This window comes from Rhinolophus ferrumequinum, chromosome 2 (assembly GCF_004115265.2).
Source record: "Rhinolophus ferrumequinum isolate MPI-CBG mRhiFer1 chromosome 2, mRhiFer1_v1.p, whole genome shotgun sequence".
Lineage (NCBI taxonomy): Eukaryota > Metazoa > Chordata > Mammalia > Chiroptera > Rhinolophidae > Rhinolophus > Rhinolophus ferrumequinum.
In genome coordinates, this window is record NC_046285.1 from 93250008 (window position 1) to 93272523 (window position 22516).

At 39.1% G+C, this 22516-nt stretch overlaps 3 protein-coding genes across 6 annotated transcripts in view; 2 read left to right on the forward strand and 1 right to left on the reverse strand.

The window, feature by feature from the left end:
• Positions 1 to 2272, forward strand: part of JAM2 (junctional adhesion molecule 2) — a 50512-nt gene extending 48240 nt beyond the window's left edge. Inside the window, exons 9-10 of the mRNA XM_033129619.1 lie at positions 338 to 377; positions 1998 to 2272. Of these exons, the coding sequence (XP_032985510.1) occupies positions 338 to 377; positions 1998 to 2030 (73 nt within the window). The 3' untranslated portion in view covers positions 2031 to 2272. The remainder of the gene's footprint in view (positions 1 to 337; positions 378 to 1997) is intronic.
• A 4731-nt stretch (positions 2273 to 7003) lies between these two features.
• Positions 7004 to 16380, reverse strand: ATP5PF (ATP synthase peripheral stalk subunit F6). Of its 2 annotated transcripts, none has more exons than XM_033129641.1 (4): positions 16243 to 16380; positions 12962 to 13138; positions 7734 to 7858; positions 7004 to 7179 (listed from the first exon to the last, which is right to left on the reverse strand). In XM_033129641.1, the coding sequence occupies exons 2-4, from the start codon at positions 13123 to 13125 to the stop codon at positions 7142 to 7144; spliced, it is 327 nt and encodes a 108-aa protein (XP_032985532.1). In that variant the 5' UTR covers positions 13126 to 13138; positions 16243 to 16380; the 3' UTR covers positions 7004 to 7141. The 2 variants fall into 2 exon arrangements, with proteins under 2 accessions (XP_032985532.1, XP_032985523.1); XM_033129632.1 differs by lacking the exon at positions 16243 to 16380 and adding an exon at positions 16110 to 16221.
• The window catches only part of GABPA (GA binding protein transcription factor subunit alpha), a 35183-nt gene continuing 28886 nt past the window's right edge, over positions 16220 to 22516 (forward strand). Inside the window, exons 1-2 of one of the 3 annotated variants that reach the window (XM_033129578.1) lie at positions 16220 to 16324; positions 21625 to 21727. In XM_033129578.1, the coding sequence (XP_032985469.1) occupies positions 21651 to 21727 (77 nt within the window). In that variant the 5' untranslated portion in view covers positions 16220 to 16324; positions 21625 to 21650. Of the gene's footprint in view, positions 16325 to 16474; positions 16817 to 18347; positions 18460 to 21624; positions 21728 to 22516 lie in introns of those variants that run through there. The other 2 variants (XM_033129568.1, XM_033129587.1) reach the window with 2 other exon arrangements.

Genomic DNA, 22516 nt, shown 5'->3' on the forward strand with positions numbered 1-22516 from the left:
AGCTTTCAAAATGTTAAATGTTGCTAAATTGATAAAAGTTCATAAATCTGTTTTGCATATTCCACAAAAATCTTTAGTATACTAGCCCTAGGCTACAATTAGATACACAGGACTTGACACACACTGATACTTTGTTGCATGGTTTTCTCTGTGAACATTGTCTATAAATATAAGAAATTCAGTTAGGACTGCTGGCTTTTTTTGTACCTGGCTGAGATAAATGTTCATCTTCCTGCTGAGAAAAATGTATGGAGGTAACGTTGACTAAAAGAGGATATGTATTTCAGAATTGGAAGTGCTAATGTAGTAAATATTGTCTTTTATATTCCACAAACAGGAAGAGTAGTTCTGCATCTAAAGACACTACGAGTGAAAATGTGAGTATTTTTAAAGCATATTTATAGAATGGATGTGTTTAGGGGATAGGGCAAGGAAATGCAGTCATTGTGTGGAAGTGATGGATTTTCACTTTTAATATACTTTGTACTAGTGTCTACCGCTGGCCTTTAGAAGGAGCTAAATAAATGTTAGTTTCCATCCAATGTCTGGGATGGCATGATGAAGAAAGGAGGCTTTACCATACCATTATTTTTAATCATGGTGTTTTCTATTATTAGTCAGCTTCTTACTGTCGTTGGGTCTGGCATTATCAGCTCCAGCTGACAGACGAGAACATGAAGACACAAATTCTCAAAGGATTACAGTGGCCAAGCTGAGAGCCAGATAGATACCTTAACTTTGCCAGCTTGACCACGCAGATTGCGTCTGCAGATCTGTGGTTCCAGGACCTTCCTTTGGTTATTCAGAGCACTTAGAAATTTTCAAGAAGTGGAATATCCTCTATTGCTGAAGGAGCATCTCAGAAATCCTTGAACAGATGCAGCTATTATCTCTCTCAGATGGTTAAGGGAATATAATTTAGACCTTTGGATCCTGGTGTGCTTGTGTGTTCATAAACACGACAGTGAAGCAGTAAATACCATCATTGCTCAGGTTGTGTACTCTTTGGATGAATATTCAACCTTGTAGATTATTTTTCTGGACTGTAGTGTGTGGAGATGGTGAGGTGTCCCATGTTTTTAGAAGCCTAAGCCCTTTCTCATGAAATGGAGCACTGGTACTCTGAATTCCTTAGGGCTTTATGGCAGGAATTCTCACAGATTTCCTTTTACTAGAAGGGATGGGGGCACGGACATCAGTGTTTTAAACACTTAAGTGATTCCGATGGACACTAATAGTGAAGACCCATGAACTGCTCCATAGTGCTTTTTCTGTTAAATCTCTTTTTAATTGTCTACTCCAGAATCTGTCACAGAAGTCACTTTATTTTGTAGTTTACTACACTGAAAGCGTATTATTCTTTAATCAGCAGGCAACCAATATGTAACTCCATATTTGTTCCTACAATTTGTGGAAAATATTCCTTGAATGAAATAAAATAATCACATCCCATCAAACAGGAAGAGCTACTTTGTGGCCGAGGTGGAAGAAAAAAAGCCTTTTACTTTTTGTCCGCCTCTCAGTTGCTCTCATCAGCTGAGAGCTGGAGTCTCCAATTCTAGTTTTGCCCTAGAACAGGGTTTTTCAACCTAGACACTATTGACATTTTCTTGTATTTCTCATATAAGAAATGACTATTTCTGATCATCCTTATATAATGAATTCTTATAATTTCACGTAATTCTTCATTGTGGGTGGCTGTCCCGAGCAACGAAGAACACTTATCGGCACCCCTGACCTCTACCCACTAGAGGCCAGTAGCATACTTCTCCTGCTCTAATTCCCACTCCTATTTCCTTATTCTTTAGGCAGTTTCAAAGACTGTCGTTCCTAGTATAATTACTTAATTCCCCATAAAACAGGTTTAATTAAATATATGTTGGTTTGTACTTGTAAGATTCTTATAGGGGATGTAGCTTTATACTCACAGGATTTATAATATTTCTTTAATTATGAATTAATACATATTTAAACTTGATATTTCTTTCTTTTCCTAGGATTTCAAGCACACAAAATCCTTTGTAATTTAAAAGAATTCCACCTTTGAGATACACCAAAACTACAGTGGTTATACAAGTTATTAAAAGATTATAAAACTGCTTTGTCTTCCATTTGCAAAGAGGTACATGTAGAGATAAAACTGGTATTTCATTATACTTTTTGTGACCACTCAATCACTTGAAGTTGTTAAACAAATAGTCTGTCAACACCTAAAATACAGTCTGGCTTCTTGTGTCTGGGCTAAGTTAAAAGAAACAAAATACTCTGTAATATTCTGAGGTTTGTGAAATGTTAAATGTCCTAACTTCTAGAGAAAGTTACTGAGCTATGTCATATATTGATTGTGAAATTAATCCACCTAGCATGCAAATATAAACTGCATGCAACCTCTGTGCAAAAGTCTGATTTAGAAGGTTCAGAAAATAGTCTGACAGATGCAAAAGGAACCTCTGGTCTCATTTCCACCTAAATCCTCTTTTCTCCCCTAATATAATCCTTCTGCTGCTGCTCATTTATCACTGACATATCCACAGAAGGGATGTGGCGGGAGTGGGTCTTAAACCCAAGGATTTGCACTTTGTTTACCTTCATTTCTGAGAACCAAAAGCAACATGGAGAGAAATACCTAATGACCAGAGCTGACTCACCTGGTGTGTGCCATTGATTTCTTCATTAAACATAATTTTGAGAGTCAAACCCAAGTGTCTTATTTCACCCCCATAGCTGCCTGTTGCTATTTCCTTCCCCTAAGAACCCTCTGAAGCGGATCAGTGACCTTGACATCAGAATTTGCCAGCGGAGCCTACACAGAGCCCTGCAGAGACCTTCCCTTCAGCATGGTAACTTCACATCTCTGTAGAGGCCAAGTCCCCTGCTCTTATTTACGGTCAGTGGACTCCCAATCCTGCTTATCACAAAGCCAGGGGCACGGAGGGAAGAAGTGGTTGTGTGACAGGTAAAATGAATTGAGAGTTCACAGTGGCTCCCTGCACTTGGTGACCCTCTTGCTACATAGAGGGTACAGGAGAAACAGTGGCTGAAATGGAAAATGGATCTAATCATCTGCTTTCTCAGCTGATTCCCAGGCTTCCAGCTAGTGTTATAAAGTGTCAGTTCCAACGATCCATTTAATAGTAAGAGCAGCCAGACCATGTTAAAGGCATTATTATTTATAACTTATTTTGATTATTCATATTAAACACAAAATATGGTGAGGGCATTTCCAGTTCTGGGCAAATTGGACGAAAAGGTCACTCGCTACCTTTGACAACTTTGAACATAGTTAAGCTGCTTTTCAAGGAGTCCATTCTTTTTGCCCAACAGGCAAAGCAAATCCTCAGGATTCACTGGACAGACAAACGCATTAAGCACTCACCAAGTATCTTGCATGTGCCTGGACACTGGGTCACTGGGAAGGCACCTGTTGTCAGACGTGTCCCCTCATGCTTGTCTGTTGCATTCAATACTTCTCACCAATCCCCTTCAAACATTTTCCGTAAAGGGCCAGATAGTAGGTATTTTAAGCCACACAGGCAATATGGCCCATTATAACTACTCAACTCTACCATTGTAACACAAAAGCAGCCATAGACAACAATAAAGAAATGGTCATGTTTGTGTTTCAATAAAACTTTATTTATAAAAACAGCAAGCAGACAGAATTTGGCCCACACAGTTTCCCAACCCCTGGTGGTGAAACATGAAAAAATACCAATCTATAAGCTTTTGTAAGATATTAGGCTAAATGTTGCCCATGCTTTGATTTGCTTTGGTTTGAGAAATGCTTTCCTCTTGCATTGCCAAGTGCCAAGGGGATATGTGAGTCGCAAAGCTACCGTTTCAGGCATACCTACTAGCACACAAGACCAACTTCAATTTAAATGACAAATCCATTTTGTGGGGAAAAAATATGTAGTGCCTTAGCTTTACTAATAGATGAAAGCTTCTTAGCAATACAGGCTAGAGGACTCACCATATGCAGCGTTAACATCTCACACTTCATGTCAAATAATAGTAAACGTCATCTTAAAATACTGTATACGGCTAAATAAAAATTGCTGTGTGAAGAATGTTTTCTCCCACACAAAGGATGTAGTACTGAGCACTCATTTTCCAATTATTAAAAGCATATCTGCCTGTGTCTGGGCTTGTTTCCAATTGCTTTTATTTGAGGCACTTGAACAGTAACAATTGGTAAAATCCCATTATAATTCTTAGAACATTCTGATTTTATTTTCCTACAGTGAAATTGTTGTATAAGGAATAGGGCTCTAGAATCTTTAATAGCAAGTTTTGTTTTATTATTGTTGCTGTTATAACTAGGTTTATTTTTAGTTGGCGGTTTAACCTAACTAAATCTGGAACAATTGGTTGTTTTTCAATACAGCTTTGTAAAAAACTTCATCTCACATATGGTTTTATTAAAGTTTATACTAATAAAAATAGCTGAACTTTGTTACACTTTTTAGCCCCATTTAACAGTGCAGGGGAAGAGTCATCCACCAATTGTTAATAAAACCCAGGAAACTACACCCTCTTACCATCTGTAGCTACAAGGCTAGTTCTTTAGCTGCCTGAGATTACCATCTCATCTCAGTCTGGATGCCTGCCAACCTCTCAAATGAGTGCAAAAAAATAAAAGAAAAAAAAATTCTGAAACTAAAAAGCCACAACTATTTATTGAACACTTTATGTATGTTACAGGTAGGGGTAGATGGAGGAGAGGGTGTATAAAATCTCATTCATCTCAACGATATTATGAAGTGGGCAGTGTCGCAATTTTACAGCTGAAGAAACAGACTGAGGGTCAGTGATTGCCAAGTTCACAGAGCTAAGTGGAGAATCAGGGTCTACGTGCCCCAGGTCCATCTGATAACAGGATATTTCCCACTAGATGTTTTGTCTCTGCGCTCAACTTTCCTTCTAGTAAATTCTCATTCTCTGGTACCACACCTTCCCTTCATCCTCAGTCATCTCTGGCCCATCTACCCCGTCCTAGTCTGTCTTCCCTTTCTCCCCTACCTAGTCTAACAGCCACGGCGGGCCATTTCAGTCTCACCCACTCTCCCCTCACCACAGATGCCCAACTTGAATCTTTTTGTTTTTAATACTGAAGCTAACAGGATGAATACATTTAAATTATATCAGTACCACTACCATCCTTCCTATCTCTAAATCTCCCCATCTTTAACCTCTCATTTATTCATTGGCTCCATCATTCATTGACACATTTGATGATTGTCACAACTTTTTATCTCAGGCATTTGTTACTATCTCACCTTTTTTCTGGGAACTTCCTCCCTAAAGTACCTTCTCTTAGTCACTATTTCAATCTCTTCTGTTCTAAAGGCTTCTTTGCCCTCTCATCTCTCCCTTCCCCCACCCCATGAATCAGTTACTGCCAGATTATCCTCTAAAACAATGTCAACTCCTTTCTCTTTTCTCCTTTCCCCTTGCTAAAAAACCTTTCACTCTTTTCTTTACATAGTCTATTACTGAAGTCTAAACTCTTTAGCCTGGAATTCAAGGCCTCCCAATCAGTATCTAATAAATGCTGAGTTATTTCTGTAAAATCAAAAGAGCACTTGTCAAAGGGCAATTTAAAAAGTATTGATAAAATTTCTCCATCGATTTAGTTGGAATATTAGTATTGTATTCTGGTTACTACAATCCAGTTCATTTATAATGCAGTTAGACAAATTATTGCTCCACGAATTAAGGCTACACAGAAATTATTCTTCTTATCCAACCCCTTTTAGTTATTAGGTGTTCACTTCCACATAGTTCTTAAAAAGATCTTAAAATATTTTCCAAATTTTTATGTTTTAAAATTTAATTTTCTTGTTCTGTGTTTGGGACACTTTTAGTAGTAACAACTGACCTGGAAATTCAAGGTAAACTATAAACTCTTATTTGTTGATACTTTCTATTTAATCTTGCTTATTTTTAATACATGCCATTATTTTTATTTGACCAAATTTGAAAAAAATGTACTAAGACATAGTAGAGTATAACATACCTACTAAGAAAATGCTCTCACAACAAGTGAATACTTGTGTCAACAACAGACCTATTTAACTTCTTTAAGACTGAAGGTAGACTGTTTTAAACCTACATTTTATGATGTTTTCAGCATTGAATGTGCTTTAAGTACTTCTTAAAGATGGTGTAAAAACTGAGATTTTTCTATGATCTGCAGTTAGATTAGCATCAGTAAATCAAACAAGTGTGGCGAGCATGTGGAAAAAAAGGAAACCCTCATGAACTGCTGGTGGGATTGTAAATGGGTTGTAAATGGGTGCAGCCACTATGGAAAAAGAAAACATTTTTAAAGAAAACCTTTAAAGGCTTACTAAGACCCGCCTTCACTGACATACGTCAGAGAGATTGTCAGATATAAAAAGGCACAGATGTTTTTCCTTTTTCTTTTAATATGTGAGAACTATCTACAGTTATTGAAATTTTGACGTGCCTGCTATGCCGCTCATCCAGCATGTATCTGCTGGATCTTCCTTTACTTGGGCAAAATACAGCTTAATCTTTCAAAGGGAAGTTCCTTAGGAGAACCTTCCTCTTCACCAGCCTCTAGCTTTCCCTCCTCTGTACAGCACTGTAACAGACTGCAACCATAAACTGTAAGGGAAGAAAGAGCAAAGACCTGGGTTACTGGGATAAAAGCATTTAATACTTGAGGAGAGGGAAGTTAAAACAAAATGGATATTCCTGTACATGTTCAAAATTACACTTGCGCTTCCGGAAAAAGCTACGAAAAGGATTTACTAACCCTTTCTATTCTGGTGTAAAAATATTCCTTAGGTCAGGCTGGCTCCCCTCAGGCAGTAGGTCTCCACAAAGAAAAGTATAACCTGCACATTGAGAAGAATCTGGCAGTCAATATGCAAGTTGTACTTACTTTACCCAAGTTCTCCATCTGCTTTGTTATAATCAAATGGGAAGATTTTAAAACAATGCTAAAACACAATTCAACACACTCAAGCATATACCCAATATCACCAAATTTATTTGGAATCAGATTTAAACGAACAGTTGGCAGTTGTGAAATGTATGTTTATTCTGATACTTCTGATCAGTTGTACAACTTATTTAGGACAAATTACCAGATAAATTTTACATCATTTCTTCAGGCCTGGGGTTTATCAATGACTTCAAATTTGGGATCTAAGAAGAAAAAAGGTTCAAGCTTAGCCATACTTAGCCATACTGCAATAAAACACATTAATCGAGAGGGCTTCAATGTTTAACTCATCAATCTTCTGATTTTTTTTAATGAATATCTACGGTTTCTAAACATCTATATGGAAACACAACGATTGCTAATGATTCATTCAGCACCTGTGATGAGCTGACTATTGACTTTACATAGGTCACTTGACTACAACCACCAGATGAGGAAGATCTTATGATTGTGCCCAAGTGTCAGCTGGGAAACAGGCAGCGATTAACTACCTAAGATCACACACTCCCTAAGTGGTACTGTCAGGATTCAAGGTGAGGGACTTTGATGTCACCATTTAACCTCTAGTTATGTGGTCTCCTCCACCAATGGCAAATGTTTATCCCCGAGCTTCCAAGCACACATAACTCTCCCCATAAATACACACGTAACTGTCATTTAATCCTCTAAACAATCCAAGTAAGTATTAAAAAAGTACAAATATTTTCCACTTAAAATGATCTCCCACAAGAATGAATCCGTGATTAAAGAGACATACCTTCAAATTTGAAGTCAGGGAACGTATTCATGTCTGCTTTACCATACATTTGCTTAAGCTTAAAAAGCTCCCTCTCCAAATCCTGCTGATATTCTGGACCAGTATCAACAGGTCCTCCAGATGACCTGTGTGTAAATGAGCAAGTAAAAACTCATTTTATGCACTAGTTTACTAAACCAAAATTACTTTCCACCATCAAGTTTCAATAGATCTTTTAAAGAAATTCATGTAGGGAAATACTGTGTTTCCCCGAAAATAAGACCTAGCCGGACAATCGGCTCTAATGCATCTTTTGGAGCAAAAATTAATGTAAGACCCGGTATTATATTGTATTATATTATACCCGGTCTTATAGTAAAATAAGACCGGGTATTATAGTAATTTTTGCTCCAAAAGATGCATTAGAGCTGATTGTCTGGCTAGGTCTTATTTTTGGGGAAACGTGGCATAAACTTTTCCAGAAGAAAACAAGTATTTCCACTTGAATTTCAATTACAACTATTTTAATATGACAAGGCTTCACATAAATGAGACAGCATCAAACAAACCTCTAACAGTCAAGGGCTGTTAGTATGAAAGATACTTAAATCAAGTCAGTTTCTCTCTCAGGGTCTAAGCTGCAATGAGGAGGAACGGCCAAGTCCATGGGCTCTGAAGTCTACGACTACTTCCATCTGAATGTCAGCTCTAGTAAGCGCGTAAACTGGAGCAAGGCAGGATGCACTCTGAACTTCAGTTTCCACATCTAAAACTCAAGGTCCTCCCTAATGGTGTTCAGAGCATTATAAAGATAACGCACATGTACCACTTGGCGCAGTGCCTGGCACACAGTGAGCACTCAGTGCTATTACTATTATCTGACTGAAATTAGCTATCACCCAATGGCTTTTTTAAAAAGATCTTCATAACTTTAAATCTCCATAATAGGGGCCTAACAAAGAAACAAATTATTTCCTACCCTTCAGAAATTTTGCCATTTAGAAGAAAAACGTAACACGTTTATGAACATTTATGCTGTAAGGGAGTCATGAGCTTCAAAGACATAGTTTAACAAAAAGCTACTCAAGTTGAGAGAACTATTGCTGAGTTAATCAGAAAAAATTTCATTTTAAAAAAGTGGCATTTGTGACAAATCATGCATTTGGGTCCAATTTTAATTTGAGATAGCCTAAGTCTGAAAAAGCAAAGATGTGGAGGTGGGAAATCACTGGCTGTGTGTGGGGAATACTAAGTTGTCTGGATGGCAAAGCAAGAGGGATCCAGATCACGGGAGGCCCAAAATGTTTAGCCTGGGAGTTTGTATTTCATTTGCAAAGCAATACAATGACATAATTAGAGTTGTGCTCTGGGAAGATAAATATAGCACCATGGACCAGCAATGGAGCCAGTTAGCCTACTTAATTCTTTGCACAAATTCTGTGACTGTCATAATGTTATTGTCTGCCTATCATTGAACAATAAACAAAAAAATTTACAACTGAAAATTCCGTCAAGGGTAATAATATTTTCACACGTCTATGAAAAAGGCAAAGGGTCTTATGTGACAGAATTTCCACAAAAAAATACAGCGAGTTCTGATTTAAGAACTTAGTAATGATATTTCTTGGCATGGACTCAATTTCCTTCTAGATTGGCATATACAATGAAACTTCTGTGATCACAGAAATGCTCTGTATCTGTGCCGTCTAACATGGTAACCACTAGTCATAGTAGCTAGAGAGCACTAGAAAGTAGCTAAGGCGACTGAGAAACTGAATTTTTATTTAAACTGAATTGTAAGTAATCAGAATTTGAATAGTCACATGTGAAAAACAGCTCTACTGAAATAAACAGTGCAGTTCTTCATAGAGCCTTCAACAGACATTTTGATGACTGTCGAGCTCTGGGATCTGCAAGCTTTACCAACAGCTTTGAGAACACCCAACCAGTCTCACACTGGTTTCTAAAAGATGATGGCTGTTACAACTTTAGTATGTACTCTTACGACAGAAAGGGGGGAAAAATCATCTGCCTCTTCAGCTGACTATAAGTCTCCCAGCCCATCTTGTTTATTATTATATCCCCAGGCTCTAGCATGGTGACTGGGACAAAGGAGTCACTCCAGGGAGACTTGTTTATTTCACTTAAAAAATACTACGCACACTCATTTGTTGAATCACTTAATCTTTATAACATCCTATGAAACAAGTACTGTTATCATCATTTTATGTATGAGGAATCTGAGGTACGGAGGTTAAATAACCTCCCAAGGTCATAGAGTTAATAAGTGGCAGAGCTGGGTTCCAGCCTAGCATCCATGCTCAGAGCACTTCTCCATGTTGTTTGCACAAATGAATGCAGCAGACTCCTTAGATGCTGGGTATACCTAAGTATTGACTTATATGACAGGCTTTTAAAGACAGTTAAAATGCAAACAGCATCAGTACCTCCGAACAGAAGACACTCAAATTCCTCAACCAGTCCTGCACACCAGCTTATTACATAGTGTGATTATAGGCAAATTCTAACCGTTAGCCTAGTTTTCTCATATATAAAATGGAGATAACATCAATAAGGTTGCTGTGACTTCCATAACAATGTCTTCATTTTAATCCCTTCACTCTCTCCCTCCTTAGTTTTGAGTAATGACAAAACCTTGTTAGTCACCCAGTCTCAAAAGTCTCAGTGTCTTGACTCTGTCACTTTTATATCCCCACTGCTATAAAGACAAGATTCTCATCAATCAACGCTTGGATTACTACATTTTTCTAACACGTTTGTTTTCCTCCTTTTCTCATCCCAATTTCCCCAATACACTATGATTAAAATTATCTTCCTAATACAGAGTAATTTTGTTCCACCCCACCATTCTACTCAAAAACTTTTAATTGATGATAAATGCCTTTGATATATCTTAATTGTCAAGTCTATAATCCAGGCCTTCCATAATCCCTCATTCTAACTCCATGTTAGCCTTACTGTTCCCTAACTCCTCAGACACTCTACAGTCCTGGGAAATAGCACTACGCAATTTCCCAAATATGCTCTCTAGTTTTCATGTCTTAGCTCATACCATTCTTTATTTGTTTTTTAAATTAAAGTTTATTAAGGTAACAACTGTTAGTAGAGTTACATAGATCTCACATGATTGTTTCCTCCTAAAAGATACCCTCCTCCGACCCCCATTTATCTATCCAACCTTCACACCAATTGTAACTGGGGGTAGACCCCTGGGTTTATCTATTGATTTCCTTCTGTGGGTTTCAAGCTATAAGCAAAATCGTGAGTAAATTCTTCTTCTTCTTTTTTTTTTTTTTCAATTGGGGAATATTGGGGAACAGTTTCTCCAGGGCCCATCAGCTCCAAGTAATTGTCCTTCAATCTAGTTGTGGAGGGCGCAGCTCAGGTCCAAGTCTAGTCACCGTTTTCAATCTTTAGTTACAGGGGGCGCAGCCCACCATCCCATGCCGGAATTGAACGGGCAACTTTGTTGTTTAGAGCTCATGCTCTAACCAACTGAGCCATCTGGCAGCCCCTCCGGCAGCTCAGTGGCAGCTAGTTGTCATCAATCTAGTTGTGGAGGGTGCAGCTCACTGGCCCATGTGGGAATAGAACCGGCAACGCTGTAGTTCAGAGCTCTCACTCCAACCAACTGAGCCATCTGACCGCCACTTCATGGTTTTTTGTTTTTTTTTTTTAAATTAGAACAATGATCCATAGCTGTCCATGACATTCTCAAGAGGGATGAATGACCTCAAACACTGCCTTCAAATCCAAGATAAAACATTCACTCTTATAACACTCTCTAAAATGCCTCCAGCTGGAAAGGAGCATTTCTTCCTGGGAACTACCCAAACATTCAAAGTGCCAGTATCTCAGCATCTAACCCACTTTATCTTATAGCTTTCTAAACTTGCTTACAAGCTTTCTACAGCTATCAAATGTTAAGAATATTGAAATGTAGCGTGGCTTCTTTCTTTGTAGCCCAGTGCTTTGAATATGGTAGACAACTAAATAATTAAAAACAAAACAAACAAGTAAATTTAACTATGAACTATAAACAAACTTATGTGTACTACTTTTCCAGAGTTGGGGGTTGAATTTGATGGTGGCTAAGGTCATCATTCATCTCCAAAACTGTATGGTTCTGTAATCACGTTTTTCCTGCACTTGCCTTATGCCACTTCACAGTCCTCTGTTCTTTCATGTTCCCAGAAATATATATGTATGAAAAAGGCATTAAAGAAAAAAATGCTATGTTTGGCATTTTCCCTAAATCATGATGTCACGGAAAGGGCACTAAATTGAGTTAGAATATTTTGATCATATATTTTTCCCCCAATTAGTTTAATGACTTACAGCTAATCAATGTCTAAAAGATTTAGTTTTTTCAAATAACAGTAGTCCCCCGTTATCTGTGGTGGATACATTCTGAGACCCCCGTGGATGCCCGAAACCGTGGATAGCACCGAACTCTATACATATTGTTTCTTCCTATACATACATACCTATGATAAAGTTTAATTTTTAAATTAGGCAAAATAAGAGATTAACAACAATAATAAAATAGACAAATTACAATAATATACTGTAATAAAAGTTATGTGAACGTGGTCTCTCTCTCTCTCTCTCATAACCGATCCGTAACTGAGATGGCTACACTAAGTGACTGACTGGTAGGTAGCATATACATCATGGATACACTAAACAAAGGAATGATTCACACCCTGGACCTGATAGATCAGGGCAGCAAGAAATTTCATCACGTTACTCAGAATAATGTGTAATTTAAAACCGTTTATTTCTAGAATTTTCCATTTAATATTTTGGACCTAGGTTGACTGCAGGTAACTGAAATCACAGAAAGTGAAACCATGCATAAGGAGGAATTAATGTATAACTCCTAAATGAGTTACAAGATCCTACGTACTTCTATCAATCGACTCTAGTTTATAATAAATGACATTATAATAAGGATACATTTTAAATGACAATAGATTTAATGGGACTCTCCCTTGGAAACCACATAAAAAAGATAAAATTTGGGACTGAAAAAAAAAAATCAAGATCTTATTTTCTTCTTTTGGAGCACCTCATGAATCCTGTCAGGAATCATCAGCTCAGTGAAGGTCTTAGACACTTTCAAACACCAAGTAATTTTTTAATTACCATCTCAAAACTTACATACTTTTAATATTTACATTTACACCATGGTTGATTATCTACCCACTTACTGTCTACCCACTTACTGTCGCTTAGTTCTGTATTCTCTAATCTTGTCCACGAAGATTTTCTGTACAGGATCAAGTTCCTTATTAAATGCCACTGCTGTAACACCAATATTCCTCCTCAAATGGACTGAGACTGCAGACTGAATGATAGAGGAGAACCTGAAGAGCCTCTGAAGAATCATGGTGATTCTGTTACTGAAAACAAGCACCAGAATGTTCATATTCTTTAATATGTATGTAATTGTAAAGTGCCTCTAAATACATTATAGTGGAAATGTAATTCTAATTGCAACAGAACGTAAAGCACATCAGAACTCAGTGAATGCTCAGAACAGTCATGTGACCATAGCTCCATTGCCCCCTCCACTCCTCACTGCAAGGTTTTACTTCTTAACCAAAGGCTCTGGGACCTAGAAACAGTTAGGAACTCGGCCCTGTGTATGGCTCTACTAGGGTGAGATGCAGAAAGAAAGCACAACATATAGGAGGGGTGTTCCTTCTCCATGAACTTAGTCTTGGACCAGAGGGAATAGTCAAGCTACGATGTTAGAAAACTGCCCACACCCAGCAGGAAAAGGACAACCCTGGCCCCAAAATAAACGTGTTAGGTATCCCCGACCCCTCAAAATGCCAAAAAAGCGCTGGGCAGGGATACTGGAGAAGTTGCCTCAGGCAAGATACTCTGCAAGTTTCTACTTCACAGACCCACAGGGGAAGAAACTGCTGTGCCTGTTAAAATGGCAGGATTCAAGGCATTCTGTAACAACCAAATGTAAGTCCAAAAGAACCAGAAAGGAAAAATAGCAACCAGCCCAAGGAACCCACCAACAAGAGAAAATCAAGGGGTACAACCTAATCAGTGAAAACAGAATTTGTAAAGGAGGTGAAAATCTGATTTTTGAAAATAAGGACTTAAAGACTTCCAAGTCCTTCAACTCCTTGAAGCTAAAATACATGAATTTCTAACTAAAAAATTTTAGGAGATAAATTAGAGGATGATCTCAGTTAAGACCTCATTTAGTGTCTTGAAAGATCAAAGGCAAAAAAAAATTCCAAATTACAACAAATACTATATAAAAACAGGAATTCCAAAAGAAAAGGGATAAGGAGACCATAAGTAATTGGAAGAAATTGCCCTTGGATTAAGAAAGACAGTGTATTAAAGTGAAAAGGCTTACCAAATCCTATTTTGGAATGGTGATAAGATTCATACCTCAATATAGCCTGATAAAATTTCTGAACCTTAATGTGACAATCTGACATGTTACCATGACTTGCATGCGCCCCCCAAATTACCTAGTAATAACAATAACAATACTCATCATCCTACTGATTCTGGACTTCTATTAAGTTATACCACTACAGCTCAAAGTGTGGTCCGTGGACCAGTGGTAGTATACAAATTGTTTCTGGGCCATAGTAATACAAAAATTGGGAATAAGCATTTAGAAACCTTTAAGCAATTTGACAGAGTAACATATTACTATTAAATTTAATAATAAACAATTAGAGTTTGTATTTCGTGTCTTCATTGTTTTGTCTTTCAGCTCATTTTTCTGATAATTTATTTTTATTGTATTCAAAAGTATCCACAGGGTTGGGGGCAAACGGCCCTTTTCCAGAGTTTGAGAAGCACTAGGCTAGAGGATAGTAGAGTAGCACTGTGATTCTCAAACAGAGTGGGGGTATCCTCCAGGAGATAGCTGACAATGCCTGAAGACATTTTTGGTTGTACTGAATGGCGTGTTACTAGCTCCTAGTGGGTAATCACTAGGGATGCTGCCAAACATCTTATAACAATCACAATAACCACAGCCTTCCCCCAACAAAGAATTATCTGGTCCCCAATGTCAACAGGGCCAAGGTTGAGAAGCCTTGGAATAGCAACTAAAAACTACCCAAAGAAATTCCACAATCAACAAAACACCCTTTACCAGCCAGGATGAAAGCACACTATTTGAAAAAATTAAAGAATTCATCATGTATCATTCTTAAACCCCGCCAGAGCAAAACACCCGAGAAAAGACTCCAAGCAAAAAACAAATGACTTTAAGGTGCTACTTATTATCAGTCCCATTTTTCATACAGAAACTGAGATTTAGATGTAAATACCAGGGCAAAGGTTACGCAGTAGAATCTGACTGACACCAATATATTTTAAAAATCGTGCAACCCGATGTATATTTCCCCTTCTGGCAACGTAAGGACATGCTTAACGCTCAGCAATAATGTCATCTAACGTTTGTTTAGCCCTCAGTATTTCGCAAAGTACTTCCATATTCTCCTTGTACCCTATGGCACTACTGTTAAAAAATCAGAGAAACGTGTTCTTATTTCTCCTGTAACAGACAATAAAACTAGGTCTAAGGAAAGTTATTAAATTGCTCACGTTCCCAGTTCATCTGCTCTACGTCTGATTGCAAAAATCATGTTATTCCTACTGCAACATGGTGCAATAACGGCTGACCAGCCAAAGGGTAGACCTTTCGCCGCCTCTTTAAAGCATGTTCCTAAAGTAATTTACAATCCACCTAACTTGACCTGCTGTTTGTCCCTCCTGGAACCCTTGTGTTCGCATGCGCACTCTGGCTTTCTCCCGTAGGTCAAGCACGCACCCCCTCCGCCTCCCCCCAGGCAGTGTCCTCTCCCTTGGGGTGGTTGAGGTGGAAGATTGCGTAGGGGAAAAAAGAGTGTGAAACAACAGCTGCTTAACCAAGTTTTAGCACTATCAACACTTTTAGGTTGCAAACTTGAAGCCTATCAGCCTTTTCCTTACGGTGTACATTCTGCTTCACACAGTTCAGAACGATCTCCTGCGCGTCCCAGTCGGGCAGGCCTGGCTGCAGAACTGCCCCGGGAGCATGACCTTGGGCTGCCCCAGCTGGGTTGCGGGTCCATGAACCTCCCGCCTCCCTGCAACTCGCGCCACCCTTGTTTGCCATCAGAGCGGTATTAGCAGGGCTATGTATTAATTAAGTCTACCGCAAACTTCAAGGCCTAAAAACGCCGAGATCCGCAGTGACCCCGGGCCAGGACATGAAGGTGCCTGGGACAGAAAATTGCTCTCCCCTGAAGGGCTGAGGTAATACGCTATCGAGGCCCCATGAAGAAACTCAGAATCCTAGTCCCAAGAGGCCAAGCTAGTCCAGCTACCCGCCCCAGTCACCTTGCACTCAGTCCCGAGCTGCCAGAGTCACCACCGCCGCCACCGTTCTACTTCCGGCCGTGGCTCCGCCCCCACCCGCCTACCCGCCATCGCAATGCACTATGGGTCGCCGTTTCAGTCGGTGGACACTCACCGGACAGGAAGCGTCTCAGAGACAGTCTGCGACCGGACGGCTCTAGGTGAGACAGAAGGCAAGCAGGAGGAGGAAGTGGAGGGTAAGTGCTTCCGGGTCCCCTAGCGACGCCTCCGCCATCTTTCCTTCGCCAAACTTGACCTGCTTTTTCCCTCCTGGAAACCTTGCTATGTACGCATGCGCACTTAGAGTGGCCTTTCCATTAGTTCAATCCCTCCCGCCCCAAACCAGCGTCCTGTTCCTTGGGTTATCGAAGTGTATGAACGTACAAAGTGACAGTGTAAAACAAAGGGGACTGGGGCGTTGTACTCCCTTGTGCGACTCCGTTGCCTCGGGCGTTCGTATCGCACAACCTGCTGGGAGTTGTAGTCTTGAAACCGGAGGTGCCTGGCAGGCGGGAGGGGGGTTGGGAGTTTCGGCGCTGATTCCGCGGGAAGGGCCCAGGGGCCTCACACTTCGAGTCGAGGGAGCTGCACGTTTTACCCGGAGAGACGCTGCCCGTGGAGCCCGCGTCGCTGCTGTTCTCAGCGGGCTTTGGAGTGCGGGCGGGGGCAACAGGGTCGATTCCGAGCGGGTGAGTGCGGCCGTAGGGGAGGAGGGGAGTGCGGGCCCGTGCAGGCCGGCGTCGTTCCGGGGCCTTCTCCCCCAAAGCAGCCCCCCCGCGGCCGCCTCTGTGTTTTGTTTCCGCTGGTCCCCGGCGCTGTGACTCCCATTTCCGTTCGTGGAGACTTGAGGGAGTCGGGTGGGGAGGGGCGGGGGAGGCTGTGCGGGGAGCGGAGGGGAGGGGCGGGGGGCGCGGGGCTCTGGGAAGCCGCGTGCCCCTGGGGCCCGGGCTGTTCCTGTCACCTTTCGCCGCTCATTTCCCTCACTGTCCCCTCATCGACTGTCGGCTGCGGTCCGCAGTCTCCGCGGTCGGGATTTCAAAGGAAGGTGCAAAACTAGTCTCGCCGACTCAGCGATTCGCTCTCGTTTCAAATCCAGTTGTGTTTCTAGAATTGTCCCATCGTGCCTCAAAGCCATATACATATAAATGTATGAGGTGTCCATTGGTTTTTGTTTTTTTTAAAAAAAGAAGCAGTAAGACAAAGGGAAAGCGATGTGTTAATGTTGCTTGCCAACTCTTTGGTTTTTTTGTGTACTGGAGGATAAACTGCGCGTGTTTGTATTTAGGGATTCTCGTTTGATTAGGTTAACGGCAGGGAAGACAATGCCTAATACTTACTGCATTGCAAGACAATGACTAGTAATTTAGAAATACAATAGGTCTGACTCGTGGGAGGAACAGATTTAGAACGGTTCACTTGAGGAAAGTGCAGAACTGGGCAGTCATAACATTCTTAGGTACTGTGTTGTCTTACAAACTTCAGAAGAAACTGGTCAACTCTTTCCAAACTAAAGGAATAAACCCTCCTAGGGTTTGAGCCAGACTTTCCAAGCTTATTTATTTTTAGACGTATTCTGGCTCTAGGTGAACTTCAGTCAATTTTACCTCGATTGCGTCTACAGGACTATATGTGATGAGGGGTATATAGTCTTGAAATAAATACTGAGTTAGATGTTAAATTAATACAAGTCATGAGATCAGATATGGGGCTGAGTACTAAATTAAAGCTGTTTAATATCCTCCCTCCAATTTCTATTTATAAAACTTTAGATCTACAGGAAAATTGAAAAATTATGCAATGAACACCTTTGCTCGCTCGATAGAGGGGTGGGTACCAAGTGTTAATCTTTCTCCACACTTGCTTTCTCTGTCTCCCCATCCACATACGCACACATAATTTTTCTTCACAGATGTATGTGCTTTATTTTTACTTGACTGCTGGCTTTGTTTTTAAAGACAAAAATGTCTTTTAATTTCTTCAGGTATTTATAAGTATTTTTTAACTTGTGAAAATGTGCAGTTGATCAGGCAGGTACTCCCAGATTACACTTATATATATTAAGTACATATTTTGTGTATATTATATATTCAAATTTTGACAAAGAATCCTGAGGAATTGGTTCCAGAAAAAGAGGAGCTACCCACTTATGCAATGATATCAAAGATCTGGACAATTTCCAAAACCTCTCCTTTGCTTCTCTAGGCTAAATTTAGAGAACTGAGAAAAAGATCAACTTAAAGACAATGAATGTTTTTTCTAAAAGTATATGAAGTTCATTTTTTTCTTTGTTCTGCACCTGGGGACTAATCTATAACTTTTGGAAGATCACAGGGTAAGTTTCTTTTTTTAACAACCCCCTGTTTTAGTGCTTGTATTATGGGGAACCACAGTTATCACTGCTAGTAAGCCTTTAGGGCCATTTCTCAGCCTCTGGTTACTTCCTCGTATACTTCTGTATTTTTTCCAAAGTTTCCAGAAAACTCACTTGTTTTCTAATATATTTTTTTAAAGGTTATGAAGATAGGAGTGGATCTTCTTCTAGGCCTAGAAAATTAACCAAAGATCTTCTAAAGTGCTGTTCTGCTATAAACCTTACTGTTCCTTCCATTTTTTTTTTCAGTACAGAACAGTTTTTATGATTTTGTTTGTGTACATTATGTCCCTGTTTCTAACTGCTACCAAAGTTCCATGGTGTATGCTTCTTTCCCTTTTTCTTGTATCGCAATGCTTTCTTGCTATGGATACTTGTATTGGCTCCAGCTTCCACCTATCGCTAACAAAGCTGCCATAAACATCGTTGTCAATCAATATGGTACTGTCTCTGGAATGCTTATCTAAGAGCAAGATTGCTGAGTCACAGGTATAAGCATACTTGATTTGGTCAGGTACTGCCAGCATATTTTCTCCAGAATAGCTAGACCTGTCTGTACTCCATCAAGAAAGGCTCAGAGGATTCTTATGTCTCCATGTCCCTGCTAAGTCTTTTCAGTATTTTACATTTTAATTTTTGACACACAGTATGAAGTGTTAGTTCCTTTTTTAAATTGCATTTTTGAATGATTTGAATTTGAACATTTCTTTATATCCTTAGCCATTTTGGTTTCCCTTTATGTAAATTTTTCCCCCTATATTTTACCTGCTTTTTTAATTTGTTCTCATTTTGGGGGGTTGTTATCAACTTGTAGGAGTTCACTTTCTATTCTAGTTATTAGTCCCTTTTCACTTTTGGATATTGGAAATATCTTTTTCCACACTATAACGTATCTGTTGAACAGAAATCTTAATTTTCATGTAACCAAATCCACCAGTTTTTTCCTTATGGTTTATGTTTTTGGAATTTAAGAAATTCTTTTCTATCCTTAGACCACAAAAAAAATCCTCACCATTTTCTTCTTTTAGCTTTATAGTTTTACCTTTCACGTTTAAGTCTTTAAGGCATCGAGTCAATTTTATATGGTGTGTAATAGTTCTTATAACATTTTCATTTTTTCAACACATTAATAGAGTGTGTACTAAGGGTGAGGCATTGTTCAAAGTACTTTGTATACATCTGTAAACAACCTTGTCCTACAAGATTGATACCTACTGGGTCACCACTGTTTTGCTGTAGTGCTCAGGATGACTTTCACAGCTTTACACATAGTAATCTTAAGGAATAGACTTTACTGGTGAAAGGGAACACTTACTGGCCAAGGTCAGAAGAAAAGAAAACCAAAGTCCTTCATTCTTATTATTCCAAACAAAAGTCAGCTGGGGTCTAGGCGGCCTGCTGGGTGTGCATGATGTGTATCTATTCTAGTGGAGAATTCCACCTTATTGGTCTTCTTACACACGGGAGGTGTGAGAGCGACCTTAATGTGAGAAAGATCAGACCATTTTTGTACCAAGCAATCTAGATTTGGATGCTAGCTATTTATAGCTAATTTGGCAGAAAACCAGCTCCCCAGCAATTGGAGATATTGGGACCTGAGGAGAGTTACAGCCCTTTCAAAAGTGGGGAAAAAGACATATTAGTTTCCTAGTGCTACTATAATAAATTACTACGATAATGTGCATATTGATAATGATTTTGTTACTTTATTTTGCTGTTTTAGAATATTGTACTTGCACTTATAAGATACGTAATTTGTAACACAAATTAAAGCTATGATTAACTTTAATTTTTTATCACTCTGCCAGTACAATGCTAATGAAGTACATTCTTTATTCTGCTAATAAAGTACAGCTTTTAGCTGAACAATTGTAGTTTATTTCCATGTTGATTTTATTTAAGGTTCAGGTTTGAATCTGTTATTAAGACTAAATTGCTGTAATATACTTAACATACTTTTCACTTGATTTTGAAGTTATTTGAGTTAATTTATTCACTGAGATTGGGCTGAAAAATATCCCAACAAATCCAGTGGAATGATGAAGTCATATCAAGCTAATAAACATCATCTAAACAAAACTAGTATGATAAAAAATACAGTGAATGTTTAAATTTTAAAAAATTATTACACTAAAAGACACATTACCATTAATCCCCCCCCCAAAATACTCCCTCTTACTTTGAACACACTTATCCCATCGTCCTTGTTGCTCTTTGAAGCAGTTCTGAAGTCCCCTTTCGCGAGTGTCTTTAGTTGTGCTATTGTGGCTGCCTCCATGTCCTGAATCTATTCAAAATGTTTGCCTTTCATAGTCATTTTGACTTTGGGGAAGAGCCAGAAGTTGCGTGGTGCTGGATCCGGTGAATAAGGTGAATGAGGTTCTTACTTGACAGAAATTGCCATATACCAGAAACGATGTGTGACACGGAGCGTTGTCATGATGGAGGATGATTTATGGCACACTTTAAAACACACCTTCTCAACCATAGCTCACACCCGACTGACTGCACCAAACAAGTTGAAACTTGTCACACATTGTTACTAAGATTCAGTGCGCCACTTCCCATATTGAAGATCCCTGCCTTTCCATTGGATGGCACTCAGCGGCAGCATTCACCATATTTTTCAGTCACAAGGCTCCATGTCACACATCGCTTCTAGTACAGCAATTTCTGTCAAATAAAAACATCATAGTGTGTCCTCATCCATCTTATTCACTGGATCTGGCATCATGCGACTTCTGGCTCTTCATAAAGTCACAATTATTAATCAGGACATCCAGGCAGCCATGACAGTGCAACTAGACACGAAAGTAGACTTCCAGAACTGCTTCAGAAATTGGCAAGAATGATGGGATAAATATGTTGGAAGCAAGAGGGAGTAGTTTGAAGGGGATTAATGGCAATGTGTCTTTCACTGTAATAAATTTTTTTTAAATTTAAATATTCACTATTGTTTGATCACACCTCGTAAATATCTTATGTGGGTTTTCTTTTTATATGTGAAGATTACTTCCTCCTCTTCTGTTTACTCTCTGCTTTTATTTGAATTGGGTATCTATTTCTTGTGTATCATTTCTGTTTGTGCAAATAACTTCAAAATGTGTGATACTTTAACTCTTACAGGGCTGAGCTTTTGAAATACTTCAACCATGACTAAAAGAGAAGCAGAGGAGCTAATAGAAATTGAGATTGATGGAACAGAGAAAGCAGAGTGCACAGAAGAAAGGTTGGTATTTTCTGAGTTTACCACCTTTTATATTGTCAACATACCTAAATAAAATTACGAATCAAGCCAGAGTTCTTGGGGGGGTCTTGTTTTGTTTTGGTTTTTTCTCAACTGATCTCAGCATTTTGGGGCTTTTTCACCCCTTGACTTAATGAGTTTATAGCTGAGAGGGAAAACATTTTAAATTAATGATAGTAATTAGCATAGCTGATAATGATTAAGCAATTGATTGTGATCATTTTTATCCCTTAGGGCACTGTTTGACTGTTTCTTTTTTTTTTTTTTTCCCCTTTTGTCAGTTCTGGTTACTTTTATTTCAGAAAAAGCTTAATTCACAACCTGAACTAATTTAACAAATATCTATAAGTAACTGCTATGAACTAGTAAGTATCAGGAGTATATGAATATATGAAACAGTAACCTTCTTATAGAGGCCACATTGTATTTGAGGAGACATACAGGTGTATAAGTAATTATATACAAAGTACTAAGCATATAGAGTAGTGAAAAGTGTTAGTTCTTGGAATACTAACAGAATATTACTCCATTAAGGAAGGAGGGAAGTGGTAATAAGTTCAGAATCCAAGGGAGAATATGGGTAAAAATAGAGATTTGGGAGTCCAAGAAGAAGTTTGAGGGAGGTTAGGGCTGTTGGTCCTACTTTACTATGTAAAGCAGGAGATGAGATAATGTGCTGAAAATAAAACAGTACTATAGTAGCGTAGGTTTGGAATAGCTAGTGGGAATGGACAAGATTACTGAGGTTGAATAGGATGCTGAGAGTTAAGA